The sequence below is a fragment of the Ochotona curzoniae genome, unplaced genomic scaffold (genome assembly GCF_017591425.1).
Source record: "Ochotona curzoniae isolate NIBS_2020 unplaced genomic scaffold, NIBS_Ocur_1.0 patch14, whole genome shotgun sequence".
Lineage (NCBI taxonomy): Eukaryota > Metazoa > Chordata > Mammalia > Lagomorpha > Ochotonidae > Ochotona > Ochotona curzoniae.
This window is the reverse complement of record NW_024466684.1, coordinates 2028720-2042678: the sequence shown is the minus strand read 5'-3', so window position 1 is coordinate 2042678 and position 13959 is coordinate 2028720. Positions and strand designations below refer to the sequence as shown.

General features: G+C 39.9%; 1 protein-coding gene and 1 pseudogene across 2 annotated transcripts in view; both read left to right on the top strand.

Moving 5' to 3' along the window:
* The window catches only part of LOC121166446, a 1182205-nt pseudogene that overhangs the window by 300326 nt on the left and 867920 nt on the right, over nt 1-13959 (top strand).
* LOC121166431 (nibrin-like) overlaps nt 1-13959 on the top strand; it is a 42518-nt gene that overhangs the window by 12041 nt on the left and 16518 nt on the right. The window contains exons 7-11 of one of the 2 annotated variants that reach the window (XM_040995529.1): nt 2575-2692; nt 3249-3442; nt 9591-9688; nt 10361-10490; nt 12186-12452. In XM_040995529.1, the coding sequence (XP_040851463.1) occupies nt 2575-2692; nt 3249-3442; nt 9591-9688; nt 10361-10490; nt 12186-12452 (807 nt within the window). The remainder of the gene's footprint in view (nt 1-2574; nt 2693-3248; nt 3443-9590; nt 9689-10360; nt 10491-12185; nt 12453-13959) is intronic. The other variant, XM_040995528.1, reaches the window with a different exon arrangement.

Sequence of the window (13959 nt, the reverse complement as noted above, 5' to 3'; positions counted from 1 at the left end):
TGTGTTTTCTAGTTTTCTTACCAGCTGTCACTGGAGCACCAGAAATACTTTGAAACTTCTTGAAAACATTACTTCAGAAATAGTGACTTTAATTAGTTGTATAGTTCTCACTAATCTCTGTTCTCTTCAGTACACTGAGAAATGAAAGGCTCATCTAGGAATATGAAGTTCAGAACATGGCTCGCTTTTTCTCACTGTGTTATTAATCATCTGTGTTTGTCCTGGAGTTGGAGCACAGGGGTGAAGCTGAGATCGCAGTCTGTGTGCCAGGTCAAGTACGGCTTTCTCTCCAGCTACCCACTAATGCATCGGTGTTCTTTGCTCAGGGTAGTTCTTCCCTATATCTGTGTTTTTGTCAAGGTAGATTGTACCTAGTGGTGAGTTTCAAATTACACAGTGTTTAAAGTAAACCAAGGTACATTGTGGGTTTTTAAAAAAATATTTATTATGTATTTTTATTACAAAGTCAGATATACAGAGAGGAGGAGAAACAGAGAGGAAGATCTTTACATCCAATGATTCATTCCCCCAGTGAGCGCAATGGCTGGTGCTGTGCCAATCCAATGCCAGGAGCCAGGAACTTCCTCCAGGTCACACACATGGGTGCAGGATCCCAAAGCATTGGGCCATCCTCGACTGCTTTTCCCAAGCCACAAGCAGGGAGCTGGATGGGAAGTGGAGCTGCCGGGATTAGAACCGGCGCCCATATAGGATGCCAGCGTGTTCAAGGCAAGGCCTTTAGCCGCTAGGCCACGCTGCCGGGCCCAATACATTGTTTTAATCCCAGCATTTTAATACCTAAATTTGTAGTTCACAAGTTGAGAGATGTTTATACTTTGTATATGTATCAAAGTTATAATTATATTTATGTCTGTTGAATGTCTACCATAAACCAGGCAGAAGATACACTTGAAGATTGAATAAGCCAAAAAAATTTACAGGGACTCAGGTTGTTGTGCAGCAGTCTCAGCTGTCGCCTGCAGTGCTAACAGCATGGCATATGGATACCAGTTCGTGTCTTGACTTACCCCCTTTAGATCCAGTTCCCTGTTAATGTCCTGGGAAAAACAGCAGCAGATGACCCAAGTGCTTGGGACCCTTCCATCCATGTGGGAGACCTGAAGAAGCTCCTTGCTCCTGCCTTCACCCTGGTTCACATTGGCTGTTGAGGCCATTTGGGAAGTGAAAGCAGTGAGCCAACAGATGGAAGATAGTGCTCTGGCTTGGCTCTCTCTTCCCTCCCAGAGTTCCTTCTCTGGAACTCTATCAGATCAAATAATTAAATCTTTTTTTTTAAACTATTAGATTTCTGCCCTCATCGTATTTAGTGGAAGAACCAAATATTCTAGACTCAGAAATAGTTAGTACTCTCATAGTATTGTTAGGAAAAGCTGAAGGGAAATTCTATGCTTATTTTTACGATCCTAGTTCAGTGTAGAATCTTAAATCCTTTGAACGAAATTACACTTAACTCTTTTCTTAGGTACAGTAAACTGCTAAAAGTGAACTATGTAATTTTAAAAGTTGCTAAGAAACAGGAGAGTTAACATGGTAGCTCGAATTTCATATTGTCACCCAGTCCCCCGAGATTTTGGCTTGCAGAAATCATTTCAGGATATACTTAGAGCATTTGTTGTGATGGATTGGAGAAATGCTGTTATTCTTCAAGTTGCCATAAATTTTCCACTTTTCTGTCAAGACTTAGCTTTACTTTAGCAGATGTGTCATATTCTGTGTGGCCAAGGAGAAATGGAGGCAGAGCGAGATGGCAGCTGGAAGGAGGAAGCAGGGAAATCAGTTCTACCTCCTTTGATCACCATTAAGATTGCAATATTGTCCTGTTTGATGTTGCTCTCTGAAGAGAGTTAACCCTTAAATGTTGTGAATTGCCTCTTCCTGTCTTGTTCCCTGTAGTCATCCTTATGTTGGGTTTTACCGAGAGCTACAGAGACAAGCTGCATCAACTGTAACAAAATCTCTTAGGGAATTCAAAGAATGGCCTAATGAGATTTTAAAAATTATCTGTTCAGTTTTACTTCCTCCTTGCTTTCTTCTCATTTCCCCAGACATTTTAAAAATATTATAGCATCTTACTAAAGAGCAGAAAAATAGGTTCTTTACTCTAGAGAAAGTTTTAAACTATTGTGAACTTTTCTAAAATGCTCTGAAACAATATTACGGTAGTGTTCACAGAACTAAATGTGAGCCTTAGTAACACAGAGTGGCTCCCCAGTAAACACAAGCTGCTGATAGAATTTGATCTTTTTTCTCACCCTTTTGCAATTCACATTAACTGTTTGAGTCATGTGTGTTTCCCATGTGTCTGATTATGATTGTCTACCTTGGTTATTCTGAGGAACTGGAAGCCAGTCCTGCTGTGCTGTGCAGTACCTCTCACTATAGTTCCTGAAAAGGCACATGGGTGGCTTTTGGTTATTTTGTACCAACTTAAAACAAAATCTTACTTTAAAAAGAACTTGTTGTGATTTTATGGAAATTATGCTTTTCTGGTATCAGAAATTTATCAATTTAAAAGTAGTGTGTAACTACAATATGCTTCACAAACTTTTACAGTTTTTACCCACCTATTGATGAACCAGCCATTGGAAATAATAATATTGATCTGTCGGGGCGGCAGGAAAGAAAAGAGATCTTCAAAGGAAAAACATTTGTATTTTTAAATGCCAAGCAGGTAATGTTGGAAATTATACTTTCCTAAAGAAGACCATAAATCAACACGTGCTATTGTTCTCACACTGATAAGGTATTTGATTTGAGAATTTTTGTACAGAATTGTGAAGTGCAGGCACCAGCGTCTGCCAGGTGATCATGTATATAATTATACTTCTTAATACCTGGTAACTGAGCTGGTTTATATAAATATGTAAACACAGAGGACAGGAAACTTTGTCCTAGCTTATTCAGTCAGTAAGCATCCATAGAGTGTCTTCTCTGTGCCAAACAAGGGTCCTAACTTTGTTACTGCAGAAAGTCATGCGGGTAAGCTGACAGAGTAAGTCTGATGATGACGATGATGTTACTGTGGACAAGGTAATGGTTCCAGGGCTGCATGGAGAACTTCTGAGTAAGGATTCTGCCCAAAATGAAATCTCAAATGATCTATTCTAGGAGTAGAACCCATTCTTTTTTAATTCCAATTCAATTTTATTTTCCAAATTCAATTTTTACATAGTAAAAGTTATCTCAGGACACTTTGGCTAACAAAACATGTTTCTTTCCATTTTTAGTATAAGAAACTAAGTTCAGCAGTTGTCTTTGGAGGTGGAGAAGCTAAGTTGATAACAGAAGAAAATGAAGAAGAGGACAGCTTCTTTTCAGCTCCTGGAACGTGTGTTATTGATATAGCAATAACCAGTACACAAATGGTACTTCCTGACTCTCAGAAAAAATGGATTCACTCAGTTATGGAGATGCTTCAGAGGTACAGCACTATTATTTTAAATTAAAATGCAAATGGGAAGTTTTAGGTGACATTTTGATTACACTTCATTTAGTAATGTAAAAGTACTAGCTTACTTGAGAAGTCTGGGAGAAAATGACCTTAAAAGACATTCATTTGGGAAAAGCACTTGAAAATTCATAGGTAGTGTTTTCATAACACAGTTTCCATGAACTTTTGACGATGCTTCCTAGATACAAGAATTCTTGTGATAGTTATGCCATGTGGTTTACTTGAAAATTGAGTGTGACTTGGTGTGCTAGGAACAGTTTTATCAGCATGTTTTCTGCCTCTTTTTTTTTTTTTTTACAATAATAGAATTTGTATTTAGCCTGTCTGATTGAATAAAGTCATATTAAGCTTTTTTGCTGAATATGATATAGTTAAGTTTAAAATTCAAGATAATTTCTTTCTGAAGTTGCTTAAAGCTGAAATGTATTCATCCTTTCATAACTACATATTAAAAGTCATATAAAATTTTTTCTTCCTGTATAATGTAATTTTGAGGAGACAAGAAAAAAAATAAAGGTCAGATACTTTAGTATTTGTAGTGCTGATAGAGTCAATAGATACGTTCAGTCTAGGGTTTCTGCCATTCTGCCATCAGCTTTTTATTGGTTAACAATCTTAGCAATATTATTATCTTTATTTTAAGATTTGTTTATATGAAAGGTTGAGTCATAGAAGGGAAAAGGGGGAGACAGAAAGAGATCTTCCCACGTGGCTGCAGTGACTGCAGCTGGACTGATCCAAAAGCAGGAGCCTGGAGCTTCTTCCCCGTGGGTACAAACGCCCAAGCACTGGGGCCATCCTCCCCTGCATTCATAGGCACATCAGCAGGGAGCTGGATTGGAAGTGAAGCAGCTCAGACCTAGCCACCGTGCCACTGGATCCACAGTCTCAGTGTTATTGAAGCTTAAAAGGATTTGTGAAATTGTGGAGGGTGTTCCTGGAGCACTCGGTGGAGTCCTCTAGGATGACGGAGGATATAGATTCCCCAGCACAGGACAAAATCGCTAATTACTTACCTTGGAAAATCTAGTGGAGCAGAGAAAGCTCATCCCAGCTGAGGACCAATTGTAGCTACAAGTATGCTTCTTTAATTGGTCAACATTGGAACAGACAGCCTGAGGCGTTCCACCCACTGCTCCCTTCCGAGCATGTGGTGGCAGTCAGCATAAGGAATAAGGGACTGCACTGCAGGTGCACCCCTCAGGTCACTATCTGTGTGGCCACAGTTGTCAGCCACTCCGTGGGGACCTGCCTGTCTCCTGCCTCCTTGCAGGGTGAGTTCAGTTACCCTAGCTCTGCTCACTCTCTCTAGTGAATTGTTCACCCCCTCCATCACACCAACTTCTCACAATGGAAATACCAGGTTTGCTAGTCTGTTGACTAAATTTATACTCACCTAAGAAGATACATAGTTGGGACCTTGAGTGCAGATATGCCCGAGAAATTCATCACCAGCTCTCTTAGAGATTCAGTTGTCCTGTTCCCAGAGTCCTTCTGACGATGGCGATTGCTTTTCTTTTTCCTCATGTGGGTTTGCTAAATAGAAAATAAATTTCAGGGGCCGTCACCATGATGTAGATTTGAGTCCCTGCTGCTCCAGTTGGAATCCAGCTCCCTGCTACTAAGCCTGGAAGACAGTGCAGGATGGCCCAAGTCCCTGGGCCCCTGCATGTATGAGAGGTACCAGCAAGAAGATCCTGGCTCTTCAGACCAGCCCAGCTCTCTATTGCAGCCATTTGCTGAGTGAACCATCAGATGCAAGATCTCTGTCTCTTTATCACTCTGCCTTTCAAAGAAAAAAGAAGTAAATCTTTTTTTGTAAAAAAAAAAAAAAGAATTTAAGAAAAGCAAAATTATTGTATTTCTGATACAGAAATGTACTGTTTCATTATATTTTATATACTAGGAATTTAATGGTTAGCAAGATAATCATAATCTCTGTCATTAATGGAGCTTACTGTCTAGAGAGAGAGAGAAGGATAAAGTAGGTCCATAATTATGTGTGTGCATGAAGGAAACTAGGTAACAGGGCTAAGTGGAAAAGTCCATTCTAAATATAGAAGGCCCCTCCTGCTAGTACCGTGGTGTGTGGGTTAACGACACTGCCAGTGGTGCTGGCATCTGAGATGGGTGCCTGTTTGAATCCTGGCGGCTCCACTTCCAGTGCAGTTATCTGCCTGTGAGAGCAGCAGAGGATTGTCCAACAGTACTTAGGCCCCTGCACCATGTGGAAGACTTGGAAGAAGCTCCTGGTTTCTGTCCTTGGAGTGACCCAGCTCTGCATCCCATTATAGCTGTTAGGGGAACAGCAGATGGATGATCTCTCTGTCTCTGCTTCTCTCTAACTTTGCCTTATAAATTAAAGCCTAAACCTTTCTTGTTTGTTTTTTAACATAAAGACAAAATAAGTAGAGAAGGCCGCTTTCAGGCAACATTTTACCTGTGATGAGAGAGCCTGTGACAGAGAGCCAGGTAGTGAATGTACCTCCAAGCAGAAAAAGAGTGATACCATTTATCACTTAAAAATTACATAAATCTATAGAAAAGGTTAGTATATTCAAATTTGTAGTCCTCACAAGCGTTATTTACTGTTATGATTCCATTATGTAGATGAGGTACCTGATGAAAGGACTTGACTAGAAGATGTAGAGCATCATAACCAGAATAGGGATCCAGGCGTCTAGTTCTCTAGTCCAGTGCATGTTGTTTCCGCATACATAAATGCTGGGAAGAAACCCTCAGTGGAGTACAAGGTTGGACTGACAACCTTGGTCATACGGTGACATTTGCTTCTATAGTCTTTGCCCCTGTTATTTGTTTTGGGGCCAGGATAAGGGTGGAGGACTCTGGGATAGGCAGAGAAGTCTTGGAGTTTGAAAAAGATGGTTGGTGTTGTGGCACTGCAGGTAAGTAACCATACTTGCAGCACTGCAGTATGCCTTATAAGAGGGCTTGTTCCAGTCCTGGCTGCTCCATTTCAGATCCTGCGTCCTGCTAAGGCACGTAAGAAGGCACCAGAAGATGTACCAAGTACTTGGGCAGCTACTACCCATATGGGAGACCAGAATGGAGTTCCTGACTCCTAGCTTTGGCCTGGCACAGACTTGGCTGTGGACTCTCCGTTGCCCTCATTCTCACATTCAAAAAAGAAAAAAATCTTAACTGTTGGTTACATCTTGAACTATCAAAGAATATTTGCATTCTTTACAGTGTTTGTTTAAAAAAATAAACTTTTAGAAACATTTCATGTAAAGAGTAATTTGTGAATAAATGTCTGGAGAATAAAGATGTGGTGCAAATACCAGGCCATTTTTTTTTTGGTTGAGATTCATGTATTTATTTATTTTTTATTGGAAAGGCAGATTTACAGAGGCAACCTGACCGACACAGAAAGAAAGATCTTATCTCCACTGCTTTACACAGCAAGTGGCCACAACAGCCAGAACTGAGCTGATCCAAAACCAGGAGAAAGGAGCTTCTTCCTGGTCTCCCACATGGGTGCAGGGTCCCAAGGCTTTGGGCCATCCTGGACTACTTTCCCAGGCCACAAGCAGGGAGCTGGCTGGGAAGTGGAACAGCCAGGACATGAACCAGCGCCTGTATGTGATATTGGCGCTTGCACGGCAAGGATTTAGCCACTGAGCCATCGTGCTGAGCCCACAGACCATCTTAGTATTTGCATGTTTCTGTGTTCTTTTTACATTTATAGAAACTTTTTACTAATTCTTTTTTGTTTGTTTCTTTACTTAGGAGTATTGCAAAATCTGTTAATTTTTTGTAACTTGTAACTTTGGAGCACATGTTTTTAGTGTGATGATAAATAAAAAGCCCTTAAGTTTATTGTAGTGAAATTGACAACTTTTGTAGTCAGTGATTTTGTTTATGTTTAAGAAATATTTTTGTAGGTCAGAAAATGCTCATGTTTTATTGACTTTTTACTAGTCTTATTTTGCTTTTCATGGTTTTTTTTTTTCTGTTGCATAACAAAGTTCCTACATGTGCAGCTATGCTTTTACCTTTGTTTTATTCCACTGATGAATGTGTCATGCCACATTTACCACTTTGTCGTAATTGCTGTCACTTCAGTGAATTCCTCTCTGCTGGGAGACTTTTTCTCCACTTCTTCAGACGCATCCCAGCTATTATTTGCTTCTCAATTTTCCATGTACATTTAGAATCACAGTATCAAAAGCTGTGTTGGACTTTTAGGAATTCCACTGAATGTATGTGCACGAAGTAGAATTAGGTGTTGATTAGTATCTGTGGATATGATGTCCCTAACCATTCGCTTAGGCCTTTTAAAGACCCTTATAAATCACTATAATTTTAGTGATTTGTGTGGACATTTTAATATTTTTTGTTAGATTCATTTGTAGATAGTAGGCACCCTATGGTACTATGCAGATGCATGATACTGTCTCCCTGATGGTACTTTCTGGTTATTTGCTGTTGATGTTTATAAAGTGCTGACGTTTAGATATTCATCCTGTGTGCAGCCACCTCCTTAGACTCCCATTTAACCCTTAGTCATTTATTCCTGTTTTCTATAAATTGTACCTACAGATAATAACGTTTCTGCTCTCTTTCCTAATCCCTGAGCCTCTGATCTGTTTTTTTTTTTTTTCTCTCTCCTTGTGTGTTTTGTTCTATTTGGAGCTGTGAGAGCAGTGTTGAATAAATGTAGTAATGGTGACCACATTACTCTCTTTATTGATTTCAGAAGCAGTGGGGCAGGCATTCAGCTGAATGCTTTAATGAAGATGCCACTCTCCCACATCAGAGTGCCTGCATACAGTTCCTTATTTTGCCTCCCGACTCTAGCTTCCCAACAGTACAGATCTTGGGAAGCAACAGTGTCCAGTAACTGGGCCGCTGCCAAAGCCATGGGAGAGCTGGATTGCTTCCTCAGTTACTGAGCTTGCAACTGGCCCAGCCCCAGTCATTGTGCCTATTTAAATGAGCTAGTGGGTCAAAGCTTGCAAACTCTGTGTCTGCCTCTCAGATAAATATTCAACAATTTTAATAATATGAAAGATGCTTCTTTTGTCTTCCCACTTAGAGTGCCGTATTTTCTGTATAGCATTGTTAATACTTAAATATTTCAGGTACTGACTCTTCAGAACAAATTGCATATTATAATTTATAGTTTTAAAAAACTTAACAGGGCATTTAAATACTAGTTTTAACTTGCCTAAAAGATATATAGGTATTTGTGATCAGCTGGTTGTAATGTCTTCAAAATGTTTGAGTCTAAAATTTTTGGGATTATACCTGTACTTAAACCCTTTTTAAAGTTCAGTTCATAATTATCTTTGTTTTGTAAAATCAGTCATTCACAGTGTAAAATAGCAGCAAATTGGTATACCATGAGATTCCTTTAAGAAGATACTTCAGGGCCCAGGGCAGTGGCTCATGTGGCTAATCCTCCCCTTACAAGCTCCAGGATCCCCTGTAGATGCCAGTTGGTGTCCACTTCCCGTCCAGCTCCGGGCTAATGTCCTGGAAAAGCAATGGAAGATGGCCCAGTTTGTGGACTGTGTACCCATGTGGGAGACCTGAAAGAAGCTCCTGGGTTTGGATGTGCTCAGCTCCAGCTATTGTGGTCATTTAGGGAATGAACCAGAGGACAGAAGATAATCTGCCTTTCCAATAAAAATAAATAACCCGCCCCCCAAAAGGGGATACTTTAATAGATTCGATTGTCGAAGTTTATTTGCAGTGCAGAAGTAGCACATGTATAGCTATAGCTTGTATGTAGTCCTTTCTACTTCTTTTCTTTTTTCCCTTTTTCTTGTATCATTGTCATCATAGAGTAATTTATAATACTGTCTTATTGTTTCATCTTGGAATTGCTATTTTCTGCTCACTGTAAAAATTATAGAAATTTATGACTATAAAGATCTGTATCTTTTTCTGACTTTTTTTTTTCATTTTGCAGATAGTTACCTGACTTCATAAAGTACGATAGACTTGTCTAATGTAATATACTGCTGCAGTGTTATTGTTAATGGAAGCTAGGTCTGTGTTTGAAATTCTGTTCATGCCAAAAAATTATGGTTTCAGGGAGAAACATAAGATTGATTTTGCATGATGTAATCTTAATATTTTGTCCTGCTAGACAGGGTCTTCGACCTATTCCTGAAGCAGAAATTGGATTGGCAGTTATTTTCATGACTACAGAGAATTATTGTGATCCTCAGCACCAGCCCAGTTTAGGTAATTAAAACATTATTCTGTGGTTTAGCAACTTTATCATTTAGTCATAGTCTGTGTATGTGCTAGGTACTGTTACGCTTTCTAAGACTGATTGCATTTGCAGTCTTGAAAATATTTGTTTATACATGCATACTTTTATTAACTTAGTAAATATTCATGGCTATCAGGTACTAAGCTCTGTTCTGGTGTTGAAGACACCTTGGTGAATAAAGTAATGCAGGCCTCTTTTAATGAATTTTATATCCTAAAGCTCAGGATTCTAAAGTAAACATCAGTCTACTGCCTCAGTTCAGATAGGGCCAAGTACAAAGAAAGAGAAGAGTAAAGCAAGGTGAAGAGAAAGTGATTGAGGACAAGCTCTTGTAGTGAGGCAGGCGTGGAGGGCTTCACTGAAGTGCATCCTGAACGAGGGAGAAGGCAGATTATATGTCTGTGTGACAGAGTGTCCAGGTAGACAAGAAGGATTAGCCTGGATTTGTGTGGAGAATGGATTCCTAAGGTCTGTAGTGGAAGGGTGGGTACAAGTGAAAAGCTCAAGGTGATAAAGAGAATGGTGCTTTGGTCCAGTGTGGTAGTTGTGGAAATGCAGAGACTAAATGTCTCTCTTGGTTCTCGCCCTTGTGATTGTTTTGCTTTGTTTTGTTTCCACTTGTTCACTTGTGTGATTTACAGGAGCAAAGACAACGACGCCAGGGCCAAGCCTTTCACAAGCCTTATTGGTTGATGAAAAACTAAGGCCAAGTCTCCCAGTGAACACTACAACGTATGTCGTTGACACAGAGTCAGAGCAAGTAGATACGTGGTAAGGCATCTGTGTTAACAAGCTTTTGCCAATGTGCTGCCACTAGATTAATGATAGATTAGTATGATGAAGAAATAGTCAGTGCCTTTATCACATCATCTCTTAGGAGATGAAGCGTGGGAAAGTAGGATGGCAGGGAAGGTGACAGAATAGAAGTCATCAATTTTCTGTAAGGGACCAGCAACTAAGTATTTTAGCCTTTGGGCTTTTCTGCTGCATCTACTCAGTTTTGCCTTTGTGGCAAGGAAGCCAGCACTATAGATGCTTGGCTTATGGTGAATTTCTTTTTTTCATTTCCTTCAGCTGTGTCTTGTAGACTAGAAAGAATTACACAGCTTTGTCACTTGTGATATAAGTTTGAAACAATGGTAGTTTTCCTTTATCCGTAGTTTTCTCTTTGGAGCTTCTATTATCTGTAGTCAACTATGATCAAAAATGGTTAAGTGGAACATTGCAGAAAAGCATTTTGTAAGCTTCAAATGTTGTGCCATTCTCAGCATGATGAAGTCTGTGCTGCCCACGCCATCCCATCCAGGATGGTTGTCATTCTTCTGTGCAGTGGGAGAGGAGGGGAGAGGTAGGGAGGTTAGAGGAAAGGAGGGGGAGAGTAAAGGAGGGGTGTAGAGGGGAGAGCAGAGAAGAAGGGAAGGGAGGGATGGAGAGGGGAGGGGACAGAGAAGGAGAGGAAATGGGAGGGGAAGGGGAAGAAGTGGGAGGAGAGGGAAGGGACAAGGATCCAGGGATCCCATAGAACTACCTCGATTTCTTAAAAGGAGATGCTCCCATTGACAGAATTACTTACAATTGAAATATTTCTCTATAAAGATAGCTTATTTAGTGCTTTTATGTTTGTTAAGCATTTGGGGGTTTTATTTTTTTGAGATGACTTTCTTTGGGATGCATTAGATTAGCTTGCTTATGTATGCTCTGTTATACTTTTTATTCAAGATAATTTATTTTATTTTAAATACTCCTCAATGAAGTGTTCGTGTTAAGTATTTGAGCTATCCCTACTCATATATTGGACTGTATTTAGTTATTGCTATACTTACATTTATATTGAGGTCAGATTTAACTTTTTAAACAGAGACACTATTTTGAACGCTGAATGACAAGTTTACCTGTTGTGCTATGGGTGAATGTGTGTATGTGAAAATAATAGCATTGGCATTATCCAACCATATGCTGTAAAACTGTGTCTTTAAACTATTTTCTGCCAGTGTATGGAGTTCTGTTCTGTTCTAGAGATGCCATCTGGCTGGAATATCAACATCAACCCATCTAGACTGATATTAACAGTTCTTTACATGTGGTATTGGAATGATAGATTTTTCTCAATTTTTTTTATTATGGCACATTTACTTAGAAATAATTTTAGAAAGAAAATAAGCATTTATCTATGGTTATCGCTTCATTTGGTCTATAATAAGAGACAAGGTAGATTTTCCTTGTGTAGGCTGTTTATCTGTTAGAGCATGCCTGAAAATACATGCTTGTGAGGATGAAACTCTTCCTCCTGGGGCTTGTCTGACCCTAGCTGCTCCCTTGGATGGTAACATCAGTCCAGTCAAATAGTGTCAGTCAGGACTTTGCTCCTAAAGTTACATCACTTTAGACCTCTCCAAGATCCTTATTTGTAGATAAATTTGCTGTAAACTTGATTACCTACTTGCATTTGTTTTTCTTTTGCTACAGTATGGATTTGAGTGAAAGGCCAAAAGAAATCCAGATGTGCAGATTGGAACAAAAGTCTGTAACACTTGCACAGGAAAGATCCATTGTAAAGGAACCTCCCCAAACAGGTTCTCATAATCAAGTATCAAATACTCTGGAAAGGAAGCAAATGTCAGACTCTCAAGGTTCACCAACAAAGTTTGCAGGTGAACATAAAGGTAGAAAATGGGCTTCTCAGCAGCAGGCTGACTCCATCAAAAACTACTTTCAACCATTTCCTAAAAAAAGGTAAATGTTTAGATGACTTTCCTGTGTCTCTAGAAAATCTTGCTTTTCTATTATTATATAGTTGGCATTTTCTTTAGTCCTATTTTGCCTCTGCGTGTGCTTGTGGATAATAATTCTCCTAGATGAAATTACTTTTTGTGGATTTTTTAAAAAAGATTTTGCTTATTTTTCTTGGAAAAGGCAAATTTGCAGAGAGAGGGAAAGACAGAGAAAGATCCTCTGTCTGCTGATTCATTCCCCAATGGCTGCAGTGCCTGGGACTGAACTGATCTGAAGGCAAGATCAGGAGCTTCCTCTGTGTCTCCCATGTGGGGTTGCACAGTCCCAAGGATGCAGGCCTTCTTCCACCACCTTTGCAAACCACAAGAAGGGAGCTGGATGAGAAGTGGAGCAGCAGTGACATGAACCGGTGCCCATACAGGATGACAGTGCTGCAAGCAGAGAATTAGCCACTTGAGCCATTATGCTGGCCCCTTCCCTTTTGTTTCTAAAGTCACCATGAAGCTGTTCAACATGGTTATTGGTGGACTAGCATTGCTGTGCAGAGTGCATTCAGTTGATGCTTGCGATAATCAAGAGTTCTGTGTAGTCCTGGTTGCATTGCCCTCAGTCCAGCTACCTGCTAGTGTAGGTCCCTAGTACTTGGTCTCGAGCCACCCACGTGGAAGAGCTGCATGGCATTGCAGGGTTCTGACTTGGGCCTGCACAGCCATTTGGGGAATTAACTAATGTATGAAAGAGATCTGTCTGTATCACTCTGTCATGAAGTGTGTTTGCCTTTCAATCAATGAATATTTTCTAAAACAGATCCTTGATTTTTCTGCCACTCTGTAGGGCTTGTCTCTTAACCAGCAGTGCATCATCTATAAGTGACATCCTTGGACATAGTTGTCTAGTGCTTAACAGTTAAATCTTTCTCTTTATTGTAGTCTTCATTTGTTTTTCACAATAGTGGCCTATCCAGGTTCTTAGATCTGTCCGATTTGGCCCTGAGAGTTTCTTCACACATTTTTGTATGTTTTTTAAGCATTCTGATTTTGGGGGGTCGTTCTGGTTTTTTTGGGTTCTTTTGGCTGTTGTTTGTGATCATTTCCCTTGTGGTTAACTCTTCTGTGCCTCTTAAGATGAATGTGTTGCTGCTTCTCAGTATCTTTTTAGTCCTTCCCTTCCTGTCTGAGCTGCGGCTCCCTGGTTTGAATTCTGAATTCCTAAGTTACTATAAAATTCTCTTAGTCATTCTGCCCGTCATACAGCCTTATATTAAATCAGTGTTAAACATCTCCTTCACGGGTCCAGTTCAGCACTAATCCAGTAAGCATGTGAGAGCAGGGACCTAGGTCTTTGTGTTTTCGTGATCCGGTCACACAGTAAATGCACTGAACGTCAGTAGCATCTTGAAGATTTAGTTACTCTGATTTGTTAACTTAAAGTGAGTTAACCTGTCAAGTTTTATCCTTTGGATAATGTTCACTGCCCACAATTCCCTACATTACACATCAGCTGCTGT